Consider the following 20,059-nt stretch of genomic DNA (forward strand, 5'->3'; position numbering starts at 1 on the left):
ATTTTGTCTGATGGCCTTCAATCGGGCGAATTAACCCGACTGAAATACAGATATAATACTATTTTGTCGCAGAAGGTGGTGTTTTGGTTATTCAGGGAAAGACAAAGCAGGGAAGCTTTTGGCTAGATATATAAAGCAGAGAGAGATTTTTTTTCTACCATTCCCTTAGTGAAATCTGCTGGTGGTCAAATATTTACCTCAGCCATTGAAAATAATGCTTTTAAAGTCCCTTTTTAAAAATCTTGATCTCTTTAGTTCCACATCTTCCCCTACTTTTGTGGAACCATTAGAACTCTCTAAAATGATGACTGAACAAACAAATTCTCTTGATTCTGAGATAACCTTGGAGGAGCTTGGCAAGGTAATTAAGGCCTTGCCTACAGGCAAGGCTCTGGGGCTTTGCCACAGAATTGTTTAGATCTTATGCTTAGATCTGGCTCCATGTTTGATAGAAGTTTATATGGAATCATTAAAGAATGGAAAGCTTCTGCCAACCATGACACAAGCCTGGATCAGTCTGATTCTTAAAAAGGACAAAGATCCAAGTGAGTGTAAGAGTCACCGTCCAATTTCACTGATCCAGCGGGACGTAAAAATATTGTCAAAAATTCTGGCTAACCGATTAAGTTATGACATCTCTTATACTGTATATTTACATCAGGTTTATTCGGGGCAGCAGCTCTTCTGATAACGTCTAGGTTACGTATGTAACCTCCGTTCTCTGATGGAGGGAACGAGACGTTGTGTCAGAGAAGCAACACTAGGGGTCTCTCTTGAGTGCCGATATTCACCTCTGAACTATGAAATAAGGCCAATGAGAGTTGGCAACCAGTATTTGCATGTCCCGCCCCCGGACATACGGGTATTTAAGCGGCGCAAATACGGGAGTTCATTCAGGATTTTTCTGAGGAGCCGGAAATGGTCCGGCCACAACAGTGGCACGGCTCAGCGACGTGGCAGGGGAGACACAATGTCTCGTTCCCTCCATCAGGGAACGGAGGTTACATACGTAACCTAGACGTTCCCCTTCTGTCGCTCTCTCCACGTTGTGTCAGAGAAGCGACACTAGGGGTCCACTTATAAAAGCGCCACGCGGTGAGCCATGTACGTGAACTGCTGATACAGGAGTGAGCAGGTATTCTTACGTGCAGGACGACCAACTGTATCAGGCTGCACGTACCCTTCCCTAATGCCCCATTTAAGCCATCAGGATTCCTTATCGTTACCCTGTAGGGGGGAACAAGGTGCTGGCCGCCAACCTGGGAACGGGCCAAGCCTGGCCGGGCCTCTTTTCTCTCTATGTTTCTCGTGATAGAGCAACTTAGGCCGGGCCCTTACACGCATTGAGGGAAGGGGGTCTTAGCCCTTATTCAGGGTGGAGAAGATCCTGCGGAGGCCATGCCTACCCGAGAGGGAGGCAAGTTTAAGTGGCAAAACCATCAGAGGCCTGACTTAGGGCCTATGTGGAAAAGTCGGTGCGGTGGTGGATCCAGCCTATAGAGGGGGGAACATACAGCACGGCAACCGAGGCAGCCGTGACTGCCTAAGGGAAGTACGGGAGTCCACTCGCCAGAGGGGACAGAACCATGGGGGACTCAGTAGGGGGAGTCTGAAGGAGGCCTTACCTGTGGAGCACCTATACCAGTGCAGGGTAGCTTGCGGTACCCGCAGTGGCTTGGGTCGGCGAGTTCCTCCGCTGAACTGCGACCCACGAGGGCTAGGGAGGAATCAACCAGTGTCCCAAACCTGAGATCTCCTGGGAATGAAGGCGCACTGTTTCCCCTGGTTAGGGGGAAGGGTGCTAGATGCAAGTGATTCACCCGGTCAGATCGTGGGCTTGCCACCGAGTTCTACGGGCTCGGTACCTGAGAGAAAACGGGACGATACTGACTCAACTCAGAGATTGTAGAATCTCGCAAAAGTGTTCGGTGTTGCCCAGCCCGCTGCTCTACAAATGTCTGCTAGGGCAGTGCCCCTAGCCAGTGCCCATGAGGACGCAACACTCCTGGTGGAGTGGGCTCGGACCCGCAAAGGGGGGGGCACGGCCTGGGTGTGATAAGCCAGGGAAATGGTGTCGACAACCCAGTGGGCGAGTCTCTGCTTGGAGACAGCATTCCCTTTCTGCTGTCCCCCAAAGCAGACGAAGAGCTGCTCAGAGCGTCTAGTGCTCTGTGTGCGGTCCAGGTAGATACGTAAGGCACGTACTGGACACAGCAGTGAAAGGGCTGGATCTGCCTCCTCCGGGGCAGCTTGCAGGTTCACTACCTGATCCCTGAAGGGTGTGGTAGGAACCTTGGGCACATAGCCCGGTCAGCGGTCTTAGGATCACGAACGTGTCTGCCGGACCAAACTCCAGGCAAGCGTCGCTAACAGAGAATGCATGCAGGTCCCCGACCCTCTTGATGGAAGCGAGCGCGATCAGCAGGGCGGTCTTGAGAGAGAGGGCCCTGAGTCCAACTGAGTCAAGCGGCTCGAAGGGGGTCTCTGGAGTCCCGTGAGGACGACCGAGAAGTCCCAGGAGGGGAACAGGTTAGGCCGGGAGGAAGCTATCCTCCGGGCACCTTTTAGGAACCTGACGATTAAGTCGTGCTTACCAAGAGACTTTCCGTCTACCGTGTTGTGGTGGGCCGCGATAGCGGCGACATACACCTTGAGGGTGGAGGGGGACAGCCTCCTCTCCAGCCTCTCCTGAAGAAACACGAGCACTGACCTAACTGCGCACTTCTGCGGGTCTTCGGCTCGGGAAGAACACCAGTCCGCGAACAGACGCCACTTTGGGGCGTAAAGATCCCTGGTAGAGGGGGCTCTGGCTTGATTGATTATATCTACGACGGCAGATGGTAGGCCGGCTAGATCTTCCGCATTCCATCCAGGGGCCAGACGTGGAGGTTCCAGAGGTCTGGGTGCGGGTGCCAGAGCGTGCCCCGTCCCTGAGAAAGAAGGTCCTTACTCAGGGGAATTCGCCAGGGAGGGGCTGTCGTGAGGAGTGTGAGGTCCGAAGACCAAGTCCGGCCAGTAGGGGGCTACCAGAGTGACTTGCTCCTCGTCCTCCCTGACCTTGCATAGCACCTGTGCAAGAAGGCTCACTGGGGGAAATGCGTACTTGCGCAGCCCTGTGGGCCAGCTGTGTGCCAGCGCATCTGCCCCGAGGGGAGCCTCTTTCCGGGCATACCAGAGCGGGCAGTGGGAGGTTTCTTGGGAGGCAAACAGGTCTACCTGGGCCTTGCCGAACCGGTCCCAAATCAGCTGGACCGACTGGGGGTGGAGTCTCCACTCTCCGCTGGGCAAGCTTTGTCTTGACAGCGCGTCCGCCATCACATTGAGGTTGCCGGGGATGTGAGTGGCGCGCAGTGACTCCAGTCGCTGCTGACTCCATAGGAGGAGACGACGGGCGAGCTGTGACATGTGGAGGGAGCATACTCCGCCTTGGCGGTTTATGTAGGCTACGACCGTGGTGCTGTCTGTCCTGACTAAGACGTGTTTGTGCCGAATTAATGGAAGAAACTTCTGCAGGGCCAGAAAAACAGCCAGCAGCTCTAGGCAGTTGATGTGCCAGCACAGCGGGCCTCGGTTCCACCGGCCTGCGGCTGCGCGCCCGTTGCACACGGCGCCCCAACCCAATTTGGGGGCGTCAGTCGTGACCAGAACGCGTCGGGACACCTGCTGCAAGGGTACTCCAGCCCTTAGAAAGCAAAGGTCTGTCCAGGGTTTGAAGGTCTGGTGGCAGGCAGAGGTAACTTTTACGTTGTGCGTGCCGGGGCGCCATGCTCGTCTCGGGACTCGAGTCTGGAGCCAGTGCTGAAGTGGTCTCATATGCATCAACCCCAGCGCCGCGGCCGCCGCGGAGGATGCCATATGCCCCAGGAGCTGTTGGAAACGTTTTAGCGGGACCACAGCACCTGGCTTGAAGGAAGCGAGGCATTTCAGCACTGACTGAGCACGCTCGTTGGAGAGGCGTGCTGTCATTGGGACTGAGTCTAACTCCAGACCGAGAAAAGAGATGCTCTGGACCGGGGAGAGCTTGCTCTTTTCCCAGTTGACCTGAAGCCCCAAACGGCTGAGGTGCCTGAGCACCTGGTCTCTGTGTGCACATAGTAACTCTCGAGAGTGAGCCAGTATGAGCCAGTCGTCGAGGTAATTGAGTATGCGTATGCCGGCTACTCGGAGCGGGGCAAGAGCTGCCTCTGCGACTTTCGTGAAGACGCGAGGGGACAGAGACAGGGCGAAGGGGAGGTCTTTGTACTGATACGCCTGCCCATCGAACGCGAACCATAGGAAGGGTCGATGTTGAGGGCAAATTGAGACGTGGAAGTACGCGTCCATCAGGTCTACCGCTGCGAACCAATCTAGATGCCGGACGCCAGATAGAATTTGTTTCTGGGTGAGCATTTTGAACGGGAGTTTGGACAAGGTCCGATTGAAAACTCGCAGGTCCAAGATCGGTCTTAAGCCGCCGCCTTTCTTGGGTACAACAAAGTAAGTGCTGTAGAAACCCTTCTTCGTTTCGGTTGGAGGGACAGGCTCTATCGTGTCCTTTAATAGAAGGGAGGCGATTTCTTCGCGCAGGGAATGGGCATGTTGGCCGTGTACTGCGGAAAAATGTACGCCCACAAGGGGGGGCGGAGACCTGGCAAACTGAATTGCGTAACCGAGTCGAATGGTCCAGTGCAGCCAGTGTGACGGGTTGGGCAGTGAAAGCCATGCCTCTAAACTCCGTGCTAGGGGCACCAAAGGGACGTGTTTTGTGGACGTACCCGGCGGGGCTTCGGAACAGGTAACGTGGCATCGGGAGGCAACGTGGCGTCCCGAGGCTCTGGTGCTGAGAATAAACTCAAAGCACTTACCTTGCTCCGCGCACCCGGCAGGGGGGCGGGTTCGTGACTGAGGAGGAGGTCTGATGCTGGCGTCCTCTGGACTCGTCTGAACCGGCCGGCCGGGGAACAGTCGTGGGGCTGAAGGCGGGGACACCGCGTCCATGGAGCCGGGACTGTTGAGGCCTGAAAGCAGAGTGCCGTGAGAACGGCATTTGCGGGCCATATGCCCCAGAGACAAAGGAAATAGGTCTTTTATTGAGAATTTGGGTACCACAGCCCCCGTTAAGGGGTGCAGCAAATGAAAAAACAAAGGATTCTTCTCCCGGCCCTCCACCGGGGGACGGAGCGGTCTTACCACCTCCGGAACTAACTTCTTGGACTCTGGGTGCATTGTCTCAGGAGCCTGGAGCCTTCGGGTCCTCGAGGGGTCCGTGAGACAGGCGCGCTTCCGCGGTTTGCTCGAGCTGGGGCTGAGAGCTGGGCCCGGTTGAGGAGCAGGAGCTTGTCTTCTGGCGCGGAGGACACCCTCGGCGAGCAGACAGGGCATGGGCCGTGGTGGCAGGCTTACGGCGAGGCATGATGTGAGAGATGGCCTCCGTCTGCTTCTTTACCGTGGAGAACTGCTGGGCAAAGTCCTCGACGGTGTTGCCGAAGAGGCCGAACTGGGAGACAGGGGCGTTGAGGAAGCGAGTCTTGTCGGCTTCACGCATCTCGACCATGTTCAGCCACAGTTGACGTTCCTGGACCACTAGCGTGGCCATCGCCTGCCCGAGCGCTTGCGCTGTGACCTTCGTCGCTCTCAGGGCGAGGTCGGTCGCTGAGCGCAGTTCCTGCAGCGTGTCGGGATCAGGGCCACCCCCGTGCATGTTGCGAAGTGCCTTGGCTTGGTGGACCTGCAGGAGAGCCATGGCATGCAGGGCGGAAGCGGCGCGTCCGGTGGCGCTGTAGGCCTTCGCTGTCAGTGAGGAGGTTACTCTACAGGTCCGGGAAGGGAGTACGGGGCGATCTCGCCAGGTGGTAGGGGTACCGGGGCATAGATGGATCGCAACCGCCCTATCCACCTGGGGAATCGCCGCGTACCCGTGGCGCGCTCCGCCATCGAGGGTGGCGAGGGCGGACGAGCCTGTGGCGGTGTGACGAGTGGAGAGGGGTGCTCTCCACGAAGGCCATTACAAAGCCTTTCTATCAAACTAATTGGAGAAGTTAAGTTTCACCCTGTTATCTCGCATTTGTACTTGGTATGGACAAAAGTGTCCAGAGTGTTTATTTCAGACATTTATTTAAATGTTGCCTCGAGCATATGGCTGAACCCAAATTATGTATTAATAAGTCAACTTTCTGCTGGTCAGAGTGGATTGTGAGGGAGATTAATACGCTCGGTGACCTATATGAGAGTGGAGTGTTGAGATCATTTGAAAATTTAGTTCAACATTTTGTGATTCCCAGATCTCAATTCTTCAGGTATTTACAGATGCACCATCTGCTCTGTACTATTCTTGGGAGTAGCATACACCCCCCTAAAGAGGCAGATCCCCTGGGAGTGGTGATTACTGCTTTTGGAAAAGGTCATGAGGCATCAGTATATTACTCCCTGCTAGTTCAGAATCTGCGGGACGGAACTTAACTTCTATCAAAAGATTATGGGAGAAAGATTTAAACTTGGTATTGAAGGAGGTAGTGTGGGCAAGAATTCTAATAATCGTCAAGTCTTTATCTAGAAATGCAAGGGTTCACCTTATGCAATTCAAGATTTTATATAGATTCTATTCAACCCCCTCTAGATTGTATAGGCTTGGTTTAAAGGCACACCCATGTGCTGGCGATGCCAATCAGAAGATGGAGACACAACCCATGTTTTTTGGTGGTGTTTTAAGATCCAAGAATTTTGGTTGAAGGTTCAGAGTTTTGTGTGTGACGTGTTGGGCACTCTGGTTTCGTTTTGCCCTAGACTCTCAGATTCTGTTCTAACCAGTGTTATGACAGGCAGGCAGATTGTTTGAAGAGGATGGAAGTCGTCTGGAGCACCCTCATTTCGAGAGTGGTGCATGGAAATGGGTAGGGTGGCAGTTTACAAGGAGGTGTGATGTAGAAAGCTGGAGACCTGGGATTCATTTGATGTAAAATGGGGCAATTATTTGGCATTTTGGGGGGACTCTTGGGTAGGGGCTGTGGAGAGAGAGGCATAGTTTTAGATGTTTATTATTATAATAATGTGTGTGTGTGTGTGTGTGTGTGTGTGTGTGTGTGTGTGTGTGTGCGTGCGTGTGTGTGGGTTCTTATGTGTGACCATGGGGATGTTTGTTGGGAGTCACAGTGGGGTAGTAGTGGGAGTTAAATGTTGATTCAATGTGTCTATGTTTTGTTTTTCTTTAAAAAATGGTGGTGGTGGTGGCGTTGTGGGCTAAAGCACATAACTGTTAATCAGAAGGTCGCTGGTTCAATCCCCACAGCCACCACCATTGTGTCCTTGAGCAAAGCACTTAACTCCAGGTTACTCCGGGGGATTGTCCCTGTAATAAGTGCACTGTAAGTTGCTTTGGATAAAAGTGTCTGCCAAATGCATAAATGTAAATTTAAATGTAATCTGGGAAAAAAAAATCAGTTGTTCTTCTGGGAAAATAAATGGCATTTTTATGTCCGGAACCAGTTACTCTCTATGAGCTACTTTTATTATACTTTTCTGGTGCTTTTTAGTTCGTTTTGGAGCTTGACAGCATCCTTTACCTTTCACTTTCAGTGTGAAAAAGAGCAGCATGGACATTAAGTGAAATAACTCCTAAATAAATTATACAGGTTTGGAATGACATGATTAAATGATGACAGAATTTTCATTTTTGGATGAATCTCAGTGAGATGGCATCAGTTCTAAGAAAGTCTATGGAACGATCTAAAGCGGATCTGGAGCAGATATCGAATGATTATCAGAAAGCCTCAGAAAACCTGAACAGTCTTTCAGAGGAGGTTCAGAACTTCCAGAAGACCGCCGTGGATAAACAACAACAGGTTCTGAACATCAAAAACTCAGACCTCAGAGGTGAGCAAAGTACACAAATGCTCAAATTACACCTTCACATCCATAAAATGGCATGTCTGAAACATGTCACCATTATCTCCTTTAGGTGCAATGGACAGTATCAAAAAGTATTACGGGGAGTCTGCAGAGGCTGAGTCTCATACCAGTCAAGCCGTAACTGATTCAGACAGTACGGTGAAACAGTCTGCCAGAACACGTGGAGCTGCTGAAGCCAAACTAGACACAACAGAGAACGAGTTCAACCTGAAACATCAGATGCATGGACAGAGTCTGGACAAAATTACATCTGAACTGAACTCCAAAGACCTTTCAGAACTAAGCCATCAGGTAAATCAACACATTATCTGATTTTAGAGCCTGTCCTTTAGCTCAATTCATTTGGACTTTTAAGGGGTATTCATATTTACAGCAATTAGGTTTCGGAAGTTAAAATCTCATTCATTTTCTTCATATTGAAACTGAGAAAAGGTAACTTGTAAACATTTCAATACAGACCCACTATGAGCTCAGTGATAGTTAATTGATACTTCTCGCTATTAGCCAGTGAAGAACTACACTACCCATAATCCTCAAGAGAGATCCACCAATCAGAACAGTCTCTGATACTACAAAAACATAATTTAGACATTAGAAAAGACCTTAGCAGCGATCACACAATTAGTGCTGGTATTGATACAGGATCCAGATTGTTCTTGATTCGATTTGATTCCAATTTCAATACAATTTCAATTTTTAGTTTAATTGCTATTAATAATATAACAGATCTATCCTGAAAAAGTGGGCGGTCACTTATAAGTTCAGAAATCAGTTTTCATGCAGTTCACAGAATTCTGATTATTGTAATGTGTCATACACATGTTCTCATGAGCTTCTGGTATAATGTAAAATGTGAGTGTGTTTGTATAGGTGTGTGGAGGGGCGTCAGGTCTAGATGGCTGTGGTGCCTGTGGTGGTCTGGGCTGTGTGAGTGAGGACGGCGTGACTCAGTGTGGGGGTGAAGGGTGTGAGACTATAGTGACTCGATCTCAAGACGCCTTGAACAAAGCTAAAAACTTTGACCAAGAGATCCTACGTGCTTTAAGAGAAGTAGACAATCTTCACAAGATGGTTGGTACTCAATAATATAGAATTCATTTGCAGTTTTGTTACATTTTGTTTGTTTCATTTTTTCTGATATTCCTTTGGTTGAAATATTACAAGTATGTCAAGAAAAAAACTGAATTTTAAAGACTTTAATGTATTTAAAGGAATAGTTCACCCAAAAAAAAATTAATATTATCATAATTTATCCACCCTTGTGTTGTTCCAAACTGTATGACTTTTTGTTTTGTGCATTTATGAATATCCTGGTTTCAATGGCAGTTGGTAGTGTTTTAACCCTTTAGGCTCTGAGGGTGTTTTTAAAAGATTTCCTGTTTCAGTGGCTTAACCAAAATTGTTCCCAAACAATTATAATATAGATTATGATGAATTCTGAGACTCTCAGCCTAAGAAACTGTTGAAAAATCACAAAAATGTACATTTTTTCTTATTTTTCTGATTTGACTTTATATACCTCTGGTTTAAATAAGGTGGCTCCGAAAAACTGCTTTGGTTTTGTTCCCAATCATGTCACATTTAATTGAGAAAAATTTTGTGTTGATACAACAAAGCAATCAAAGGTTATCTCATTACAAATATGATTTGTTCTAGTTTCCAAAAACATCTCCAAGTGTCCAAAAGCCTCTCCAAACAAACATAATAATAGTACATAACAAATAATTACACATGCAAACACAACAATGACTAAAGGTTTGCATAGCACGCAGATATGATTTTAGTAATGAGATTTCACAGAATGAATTTCATTCTGTGCCATTTGATTCCTCATTGGGTCTGTCATGTACTTGTCGCCATCTCCTGGTGGCCATACGTAATTACAGTGATTGACCACATGACTATCTGCCCAAATATGGAGGACAATTGCTGTTTCATTCAAGTTGGATTTGGGATATTCCTACTTGTTATCTCCGATCTCTGACCATAAAGGCATTCCATTGCCAGATGCTCGGAAGATGACGTTTAAGGAAACAATACTGCAATGCTCCCGTTAGGTTAGCAGGGGTTTGACTTTAACCAGAGAAGTCTCTTAGCAACCCAACTGATAAACAATGCTGCAATGCTATAATATAACATATTTTATGTTAAACAAGCTTTAATATCATGTAATGTAGGAACTTTGACTCATTTATCAATATTTCTTAATAAAAGTGAATGCTCGCATGAATACTTCCTTTGTAAGATTTAAAGTCATTATTAACTGCCATTATTTTAAAAAGACAGTCTGGAATATTCATTAAAGTCTTTCCTTTTGTGTTCTGCATAAAGAAAAATCTAATGGGTTTTGAACAACATGAAAGTGAGTAAATTATGACAGAATTGTCATTTTTGGGTTAACAATTCTTGTAACATGAGAAGTTTAATAGTCTTAGTTTACTCAAGGAGTAATTTAATGTTCAGTTCACAAAAGTAGTTTATTGTTATGAATTAACATTGATTTAGCTTAAAGGGACAGTTCCCCCAAAAATTTAAATTCTCTCATCATTTACACACTCTCATGCCATCCCGGATGTGTCTGACTTTCTTTGTTCAGCAGAACACAAATAAAGATATTAGAAAAAATGTCTGCTCTTTTGGCCCATACAATGCAAGTGAATAGGTGCCAACTACAAAAAACACATAAATCAGCATAAAATTCATCCACAGAACTCCAGTGGTCTTCAGAAGCAATTTGATAGGTGTGGGTGAGAAACAGATCAATATTTAAGTCCATTTGTTCTATAAATTCTCCTTCCTGTTAAGTCAGGCTGCACTTTAAATTTCACTTTCTTCTTCTTGTGTTTTTGGTGATTCACATTCTTCATGCATTTCGCCCCCCTACTGGGCAGAATTGACTTAAATATTGTTCTGTTTCTCACCCGCACTTATTATATCACTTCAGAATTCATGGATTTAACCACTGTAGTCATGTGGATTACTTTTATGCTTTTATGTGATTTTTGGAGTGTCAAAATTTTGGCACCCATTCACTTGTAATGTATGGACCTACAGAGCTGAAATATTCTTCTAAAAATCTTAATTGTGCAGAAGAAAGTCATACACATCTGGGATGGAAAAAGGGAGAGTAAATGATGAGAGAATTTTCATTTTGGGGTGAACTATCCCTTTAAAGGTGCACTCAGAAACTTACTGGCCTTACACTGACACCTAGCGGCGTGGATGCATCATCATTCAAAATCAGTAGTTTTTAGTTAAGAGATGACATTATAGGAATTAATTATTCACTATTCACAATCAGTAATGATTCATTTAGCCCAAGAGTGAAAGGTTCCAATAATAGGGCAGTTACTGAGATTAAGCGAGTAGTATGTGACTGGTCATGTGATTCTAACATGGCGGCTCCCATGAGGGGACCCTCTCCATATATAGAGTAAAACCACTTTTATAAGGTGACGGGAGTCTTCCTCACATGTGAGTGCTCATGATTTTATACATGTTTCAAAATTGCAATTCATTTCTTTAGGTGTAAAACATTTTTAATGAGGAAACATTTTCAGAGTGCACCTTTAATATTTTAGTAGTTTAATATTTAGTTCACTCACGATGTACTGTAATCAGTGAACTCAAGATGTCATTTAATGTTATCAGTTAACATTAGGTTAGGTAAGCGCTTTTGTAAGTACATATGTTTTTTTTCCAGGTGTCACCTGCTCGAGGACGTGCAGATGAAGCCAAACTCAGTGCTCAGGATGTGTTAGTAAGAGCCAATCAGAGCAAAGTACGAGTGGATCAGACCAATGAGGAGCTCAGAGAACTCATTCAGCAAATACGAGACTTTCTCACAAGTACTTTAATCACAGATACTCAAAACTATTGTTGGATAAGTACAACTTTATCATATCATATTATCATATCGCATTAAATATTAATTGCGTTTTATGACCATGTGTGTTTGTGTGTGTGTGTGTGTGTGTGTGTGTGTGTGTGTGTGTGTGTGTGTGTGTGTGTGTGTGTGTGTGTGTGTAGATGCCACAGATCCAATGCGTATAGAGAAAATAGCTGATAAGGTGTTGAATCTGAGTTTGCCAGTGTTGCCCGAAGTGTTAAAGAACGTCACCACAGAGATTCGCCACCATGTGGCCCGACTGACCACCGTGGATGATATTCTCACCCAGACGGCAGAGCATGCCAACACTGCAGAGGGACTCCTGCAACGAGCACAGGCTGCCAGGTGAACACACATGTGTGAGGATTATTTTTATTATTTATTTTTTAGTCCCCTTGGAAAATAATAATAATAAAACAATCATTCTAGTTTTATTGAAGCCATATCACACAAGCAAGATTGCTGTTCTGAATATTATCAAAGATGTGAATCCGCCGCAAGTTTCTGATCATGGCTTATCAAATTTGTTCTACAAAAACAAAAAAAATGAATTATCATCACATCATTACACCATTACCATCAAACACAACATAAACAACTCCAAACAGCACACATTGAAGCTAAATCCACTTGAAAGCTTGATGAAGGCCAAGATCAGAATTTATTACAGACACACACATATTACATTTCAAAAGTGTTTTGTGTTTATTACAGTGAGAGAACTACAGCACTTAAACATGTCACTGATGAGATAAAGGAAACTCTAGATGATACCGAGCGCGCTCAGTCTGCTGCCAGTGAAAAACTGAAAGAGGTTGAAAGTGACATGGACCTCTCAAGACAGCAAATCGATTCTGTAAGTGTGAATATGCTGCGTGTGTTATTGCGGCCCTGGATACAACCCCTTTAAACATGATCAGCTTGTGTTCTCCACCTTTGAAATATTTGTAATTATGTTTCTGTATGTGTGCGTGTTTACAGGTCCAGTCTAAGACAGAAGCAACTGAGTTCCAACTGAGTAGCGGCACAGGAAGATTTTTAGATCTTGAGAGTGAGGTGAACGAACTCCGACAGCAAACTCTAGACCTGTCCAGCAGCACAGAGCTAACTCACAGACAATCTGAATACATCACAGCAGAAAATGAGCATACCAAACGGGTAAAAAAAATTACGTTAATTAAAATTACTTTGCGATTGCTATTTAAAGAAATAGAAAATTCAGCCATCATTTACCCATGTCTTTGCAAACCCATATGACACTCTAAAAAAGACAAAACAGCACCTAAGTAGTACCCAAATTGCAGTCTACAGCAGGGCTGGACTGGTAATCTGGAATACTGGGCATTTTCCCGGTGGGCCGACACACTTTGGGGACGTTCAGGGACGGACTGGCCATCGGGAGAACCGAGCGGGCCGGTAGGTCAGCGCGATATACAGAAAAGGACAGAGAACAACTTTTTGATCACCCCCGCCCTCTCAACAAGTTTTGGGCCAGCAGCCATGGAAAATCCAGTGCAGATTTCTCTTCCCAGTCCAGCCCTGGTCTACAGTATGACTTTTGTGCTATATTCCAAGTACCAGAATTATGAAGCCATACGATAACTTTGTGTAAAGAACAGACTCAATGTTAGTCACAACTGTCAATGATACATTTTGTCCCCAGTAATAGTTCTCAAATCTCATTCACACTCGCATACATTAAAATCAGTATGGAAGTCCATTTCCGTACATGAAAAAGGGTTTTGTTAAGTCATAATTATGACATACAAATTCATAACTTTAAGATAAGTCATAATTATGAGATAAAAAGTCACAATTATTAGATAAAATTTGAAAATGAGATGCTAAATCATAATTATGAGTTATTAAATAATAATCTCATAATTTCCATTTTCATCTCATAATTCAATTTTTATCACATAAGTTTGACTTTTTATCTCAAAATTATAATTTTTTAAATTCTCATAATTATGCCTTAGTATCTCAGAATTTTGACTTTTTTAAATCTCATAATTATGCCTCATAATTATGACTTTTTACATACATTTTGACTTATTTGAGAATGTTTACTTTTTTAATCACGTAGTATGCTTTAGGACTTATTATCTCATTATTTTGACATTTACCTTATAATTATGACTTTTTATCTAATCATTTTGACTTTTTATTTTATAATTATGTCTGTCTCATAATTTTTTATTGTTTCTCAAAATTTTGACTAACTCATAATTATGACTTTTTGTCTTATAATTTAGACTTTTTAAATCTCATTATTATAACTTAGAATCTCAGAATTTTGACTTTTTCCAACGTATCTAAACTTTTTGAATTTGTATCTTGTGATTATGATATAACAAATCTCTTTTTATGTGGCGGAAACAGGCTTCCTTTAAATATGGTGTGTAGATGCATTGCTGCTTTTTTTATCAACCTCATATATGTTCAACAATAGATTTGTATCTATATATTGAAATGAGCCTTTATGTGCATATTTGTGTATTTTTAGGATTTTGACTCACAGGTGCAGCCTAAGTACCAACTGGTTAGTGGTCTGATTGATCAAAACGCAGCAGGCGTGTTTGATGCACGTCAGAGGGCGGAACAACTACGACAGGAGGCAAAAGACCTATTAATAGATGCCACAAACAAACTACAGAGACTAAGAGGTGAACACAAAGACCGCTTATGCACTCTCATATTTATCATGAACTGTGAAATTAAACTATGATTGATTCTTCCTCACTTTTCCTTCTTAGAACTGGAGAGATCTTTTACAGTAAATCAGCGGACTCTGGTGGAGAAAGTTCAGGAGCTGGATGGACTGGAGAATGAAGCCAGAGACGTTTTGCAAGAAATGAGTCAGAAAGTCGCCATCTACAGCACCTGCGCTTAATAACTATCACTGAAATATTGATCAAGGTTCAACTGCAAAGTTGTCATGAACCATGCACGCAAAATGTATAATGTCAAAAATATACTGTATAACTAACTGCCTGACTGCAATTCATTTAATTGGTGTTAGGTCATTTGAAAAACAATGTATTTGAGCACACCTTTTCTGAATGTAAACAGTCTTTGTATCACAGCAACATTTGTATTAAAGAAAAAGTCAAAAGAAGCTCACTCAGTTTTATTGTGTCTTCCTGCCATGGGCAGGGTCGGGGTTAAGACATTTGTGAAGGTTGTGAAAATCGAATGATCATCTCTAATGGTTTCTTTACCTTTTGAACACTGACATTATCATTGGATACTGAAGAAAACAAACAGAAAAAAATAACAACATTATTATCAGTATCAAATCAATATTTTTTACATTTTATGAATATGAGATTTTTACTTTTCTGAGCAATGCTAGAGTGTTCAGAATGGTTGCCAGTGTGTTGCTATGCAGTTGCCAAGGTGTTCTGAATTATTTTTCAAGCATTTCTCTATGGATGTTAAAGTGTTCACAAAGCATTGCTTTGTGGTTGCTTCAGTGTTCTGAGTTGTTGCCTAGGCCCATAGCACACAAGTGTGCCGTGAAAGATTGTAAGGTGTGCCATGAAAAATTAGAAAATTCCACAAAATAAATAAATGCATAAATAAAATAATTTACAGGGATGCAAATTGCTCACCTTTTGATGAAATTCGTCATTTGAAACCATAATCGGTCACTTTTGTAACTGTGAAGAGCTACAATTAATGTACAAATGTGACTGATATTTATACGTGTTAAGGGTCATCACATGACTCACGTCAGCGCTGCAGAATACATTGAAGTCTGTGAAGTGACGTCACAACAGTGTTTTTCACACACATGTTTTTGCTTCACCAGTAATGTCTTTAAGAGTTCGAAGCAACAAGAAAAACTGTCCAAGAGATGTCTCATAATTTCTTTTAATTAAATATTACCTTATCGTTTCTGACCATCCAAAAAATGCTTCGACCTAAACATGAACAAGTCCTTTAATTATTTCTGCTATCAAAACAACTGACAGTTTTTTCTCGCTCTCTTCCAAATACATGTTTTCATTGTTTATTGTGCACATCTCCTACTTTCTTGTGCAGCAAACTCGTAAAATTCTCCTTCGTGACACTTTCTGCATATGTCGTCATGTGGAGGGCGATGCGGCGCTTGAAGCTGGTGTTGAACGGAGCATTGACTCCTCGACTCAACTCATGTAAAATGTGCTTTACAATGACCAAAGGACATTATTGAAACTCAAAATTATTATTATTAGGCTATTATTGTTGTATTTTCTTATGAAAGTAATGCCCAACAGTTTAAATATTGTAGGAAAATGATACAGTATATCTGCTTTCTTCTTATAATGCTTAAACATTCTACTTAAGTCAGTAGATTTGTAGCCATGCAACTTTTAATAAAGGAGAAGGACGTTATTGAAACTCACTATTATTAGACTATTATTGTTGTCTTGTTGGATGAAAAATAATGCTCAAACTAAAGGAAAACTAGATCTCCTTTGTTCTTATTATGTTAAAATACCATAAAGTACCATGGCAAATTGTGTCCGTTAACATCTCAAAATTATTCAATGACTCACTCATTGCACATGCGAAGAGGGACAGTGTATGGTGAAATTCCTGGATGGGCTCCTTCCGAATCTGCTCAACATAACAGGCCATAAGCTGGAAATTGAGCGAGCTCACAGGGTTCCTGCTCGGCGATCCACGGAGGGAGACAGGCCCTGATCAATTCTGTCCAAATTTCTGAGATTATCCGATCAAGATCTCGTGTTACGCAAGGCGAGGATTAAAGGAAGGCTTTCTTGGAAGAACCACAACATTTTCTTGTTCCCAGACTTTGCGAATCGACAAGAGAGAAACGTGATTGATTCAAGGAATGCAAGAAACTTTTACATCAACGGAAGGTCACAGAACAGATGCTAAGGATGGCCATAAAACATTCACCTTCCCACAGCAAGCATTGTCCTTCATAAAGTCAATGGAGTAAGTCATCTTGTTTTACTCACGTTGCAGCCAAGTAGACCGGCTCACTGAACATTCACTTGACTGTTTGAGGAATCTGCAAAATTTTTTGTGTTTATTTTGTAGAGTGTCACACCTTCAGGACAGTTTTATGGATGAATCTAAATATTCTTTGTGCTTATTCCACCTATTGGCTGGAGTTTGTTTTATAGATGATCTTTTGCTGTGTAATTCTGTCTCACAAAACTTGTATGAAAACACTGCACTTGAGCATTTTTTCTTATATGTCATTATGTCAAATGCTAATATGAGTGGATTCTCTCCATGTGGAATGTGAATGGGTTGGGGCACCCCATAAAAAGAAACAAGGTTATTTCTCTTCTAAAGCATAAGAAATGTGATATAGTGTTTCTACAAGAAATGCATCTTTCTCTGCAGGAAGCTGAAAAATTTGGGAGAATATGGGATGGGCATGTTTTCTTTAGTGCTGGCTCAAGTAAGAGCAGGGGAGTCATTATACTGATAAATAAATATCTACAATTCAAATGTCTTAAACAGAGTAAAGATAAATTAGGAAGAGTCATTACTGTTTTTGCAGAAATTCAGAGGTAAAGTCTTATTTTGGCAAATATTCACTTACCTAACGTTGATGATCAAGGCTTTTTTTTATAGATCTTAAAGGGATGTTGCAAGCCGCTGGCACCCCTCATGATATAATATTGGGAGGAGACTTTAATCTTTTGATTGAATCAGTCCTTGATCATAGTGGAGCAAAAGTGTGTAAGCCCCCTAGATCAACATTGACACTTCACAGGATGTGTAAAAATCTTGGTCTTACAGATATTTGGAGACTTTTGAACCCATCTGGTATTACACATATGGAGAAAAAGAAATCATATAGCTGGCACATTAATGTATCCCTTTTTCAAAATCCTGAATTCCAACAAATGTTAAATGCTGAAATCAAAGTCTATAAGAAGACCAACTGGTCCTCAGCATCCTCTGTGGGTGTGGCTTGGGAGGCAACACCTTATTCATCCAAAAATCCGAAGCACAAGAACTTGTGGAGTTGGACGAGAATCTTAAAGATGCCAAGGCAGAGCTGAAGCAACGAATGTTGACTAATGACCTCAGAGAATTGATCAGATTGAAATACAGATATAATACTACTTTGTCGCAGAAGGTGGAGTTTTGGTTATTTAGCAAGACAGTCATACTTTGAGTCAGGGGACAAAGCAGGAAAGCTTTTGGATAGATATATAAAGCAGGGGAGTCTTTTTCTACCATTACCATTACATTTTTACCTCGGCCATTGATATTAATAATGCTTTTAAAATATTCTATCTTGATCTTATAGTTCCACGTCTTCTTCTACTGATGAAGATACTAGAAACTTCATGGAACCATTAGCGTGGGCCGCAGCGCTTCTGATAACATTAGGTGTTGATCAATATCATGTGGTCAGTGGCAAATGATCAGACTCCGGTCATTACTATTGCACTTGATGGCGAAAAGGCGTTTGATATGGTAGAATGTTATTATTTTAAGATTGTGGAAATGTATGGGTTTGGGAATACTTTTATTGAATGGATTAAGTTACTTTATGGACATGTATAAACAAATGGATTAATTTCAGATTATTTTCTCTGGATAGGGGCACCACGTGGTGGCGGGAGGTGTGGTGCATAAGCTTTTGCTTTACACAGATGATGTTTTATTATTCATCTCCAACCCCACTAGATTTATGCCTTGCCTCCACATAATTATTAATTCCTTTTCTAAATTCTCAGCATACAGAGTGAATTGGTCTAAATCCAAAGCTTTGGCTCTGACAGCATACTGCCCGGTGATGGATTTTCAGCCGGGCACCTTCCAATGGCCCAAAAAGGGCATTAAGTATTTGGGTATTTTATTCCCAGCAAATTTATATAATTTAGAGGTTTTCAAGAGATGTGGGCATGTGGGCTTCTTTACATTTATCTATGATTTGGAAGGTTAATGTTATTAAAATGAACTGTATTCCAAAATTCAACTACCTGCTACAATCCCTCCCTATAGTACCCCTCTCTTATTTAAATCAAACTGATAGCATAGCAGAATCTAAATGGAGCAAAAAGTATTTAATAAAAAATAAACAAAGTACAGAATAACAGGGTAAACACAGGAACAAAGACAACATCCACAATGGGGGAAAAACATACAACATCTGACAAGGAAACAACAGGGCTTTAAATACACAAAGACTAATGAGGAGAATGAGACACAGGTGAGAAACAATCAAGGACAGCTGGCAGTGATGAGGGTAGGGAATTATGGGAAATGTAGTCTGGGAGGAATAGATTGCATAGGCAAAACACAGGGCAGACAACATTGAATCGTGACAACCCCATTATCTTGCATTTGCACTCTGGACAAAAGTGTCCAGAGTGTTTAATTCAGACAATTATTTAAATGTTGCCTCGAGCAAGTGGCTGAACCCAAAATGATGTATTAATAAGTCCTCTTTCTGCTGGTCAGAGTGGATTGTGAGGGAGATGAATACACTCGGTGACCTATATGAGAGTGGAGTGTTGAGATCCTTTGAAAATATGGTTCAACATTTTGGGATTCCCAGATCTCAATTCTTCAGGTACTTACAGTTGCGCCATCTACTCTGTACCACCTTTGGGAGTAGTACGCAGCTCCTTAAAGCAGCAGATACCCTTGAGGAGGTTGCTGCTTTTATAAAAGGTCATGAAGCTTCAGCATATAATTCCTTATTGATCCAGAATCTTGGGGATGGGGCGTTAACATCTCTTAAGAGGTTATGATATTGGAAGATGGAGTGTGGAGAAGGATTTTGAAAAATGTTAAGATCATGCCCAGAGATGCAAGGGTTCGCCTTATGCAATTTAAGATATCACACTTCTACTGGACTCTCTCCATGTTATTTAGGCTGGGTCTAAAAGATATACCTACCTGCTGGAGATGCCACTTAGAGGATGAGATATTACCCATGCTTTCTTGTCTTGTACTAGGATTCAGGAGTTTTGGTTGAGACTCCAGAATTTTGTTTGAGAGGTCCTGGGCACTCAAATTCTGTTCGGTCCGGACTTTGTGTGTTGGGTCATAGGGCGGTTATTGCTATAACTGATAAATATGTAAAAAGGTGGGTCCTCACCAGTGTGATGATTGGGAGACAGATAATTCTAAGGGGATGGAAATCAGCCCTCTTTTAATGAATGGTGCACCAAATTGGGCAAGGTAGAGTAATTTGAAGGGATGTCTTATAGATGGCTTGGCAGTTTGGATGCATATAACAAGAAATGTGGCAGGTATTTGGACTTTTGGGTGTTCAGGGGTAGAGACATATAATTT

The 20,059-nt window shown here is 43.1% G+C and overlaps 1 protein-coding gene across 2 annotated transcripts in view; it reads left to right on the forward strand.

The window, feature by feature from the left end:
- lamb1b (laminin, beta 1b) overlaps positions 1-14,887 on the forward strand; it is a 53,420-nt gene extending 38,533 nt beyond the window's left edge. The window contains exons 24-32 of one of the 2 annotated variants that reach the window (XM_052120681.1): positions 7,664-7,848; positions 7,934-8,175; positions 8,755-8,955; positions 11,588-11,732; positions 11,914-12,118; positions 12,488-12,629; positions 12,755-12,931; positions 14,280-14,439; positions 14,530-14,887. In XM_052120681.1, the coding sequence (XP_051976641.1) occupies positions 7,664-7,848; positions 7,934-8,175; positions 8,755-8,955; positions 11,588-11,732; positions 11,914-12,118; positions 12,488-12,629; positions 12,755-12,931; positions 14,280-14,439; positions 14,530-14,666 (1,594 nt within the window). In that variant the 3' untranslated portion in view covers positions 14,667-14,887. Of the gene's footprint in view, positions 1-7,663; positions 7,849-7,933; positions 8,176-8,754; positions 8,956-11,587; positions 11,733-11,913; positions 12,133-12,487; positions 12,630-12,754; positions 12,932-14,279; positions 14,440-14,529 lie in introns of those variants that run through there. The other variant, XM_052120683.1, reaches the window with a different exon arrangement.
- Positions 14,888-20,059: the final 5,172 nt, after the last annotated feature.

Source organism: Xyrauchen texanus, chromosome 47, assembly GCF_025860055.1.
Source record: "Xyrauchen texanus isolate HMW12.3.18 chromosome 47, RBS_HiC_50CHRs, whole genome shotgun sequence".
NCBI classification, from domain to species: Eukaryota; Metazoa; Chordata; class Actinopteri; order Cypriniformes; family Catostomidae; genus Xyrauchen; species Xyrauchen texanus.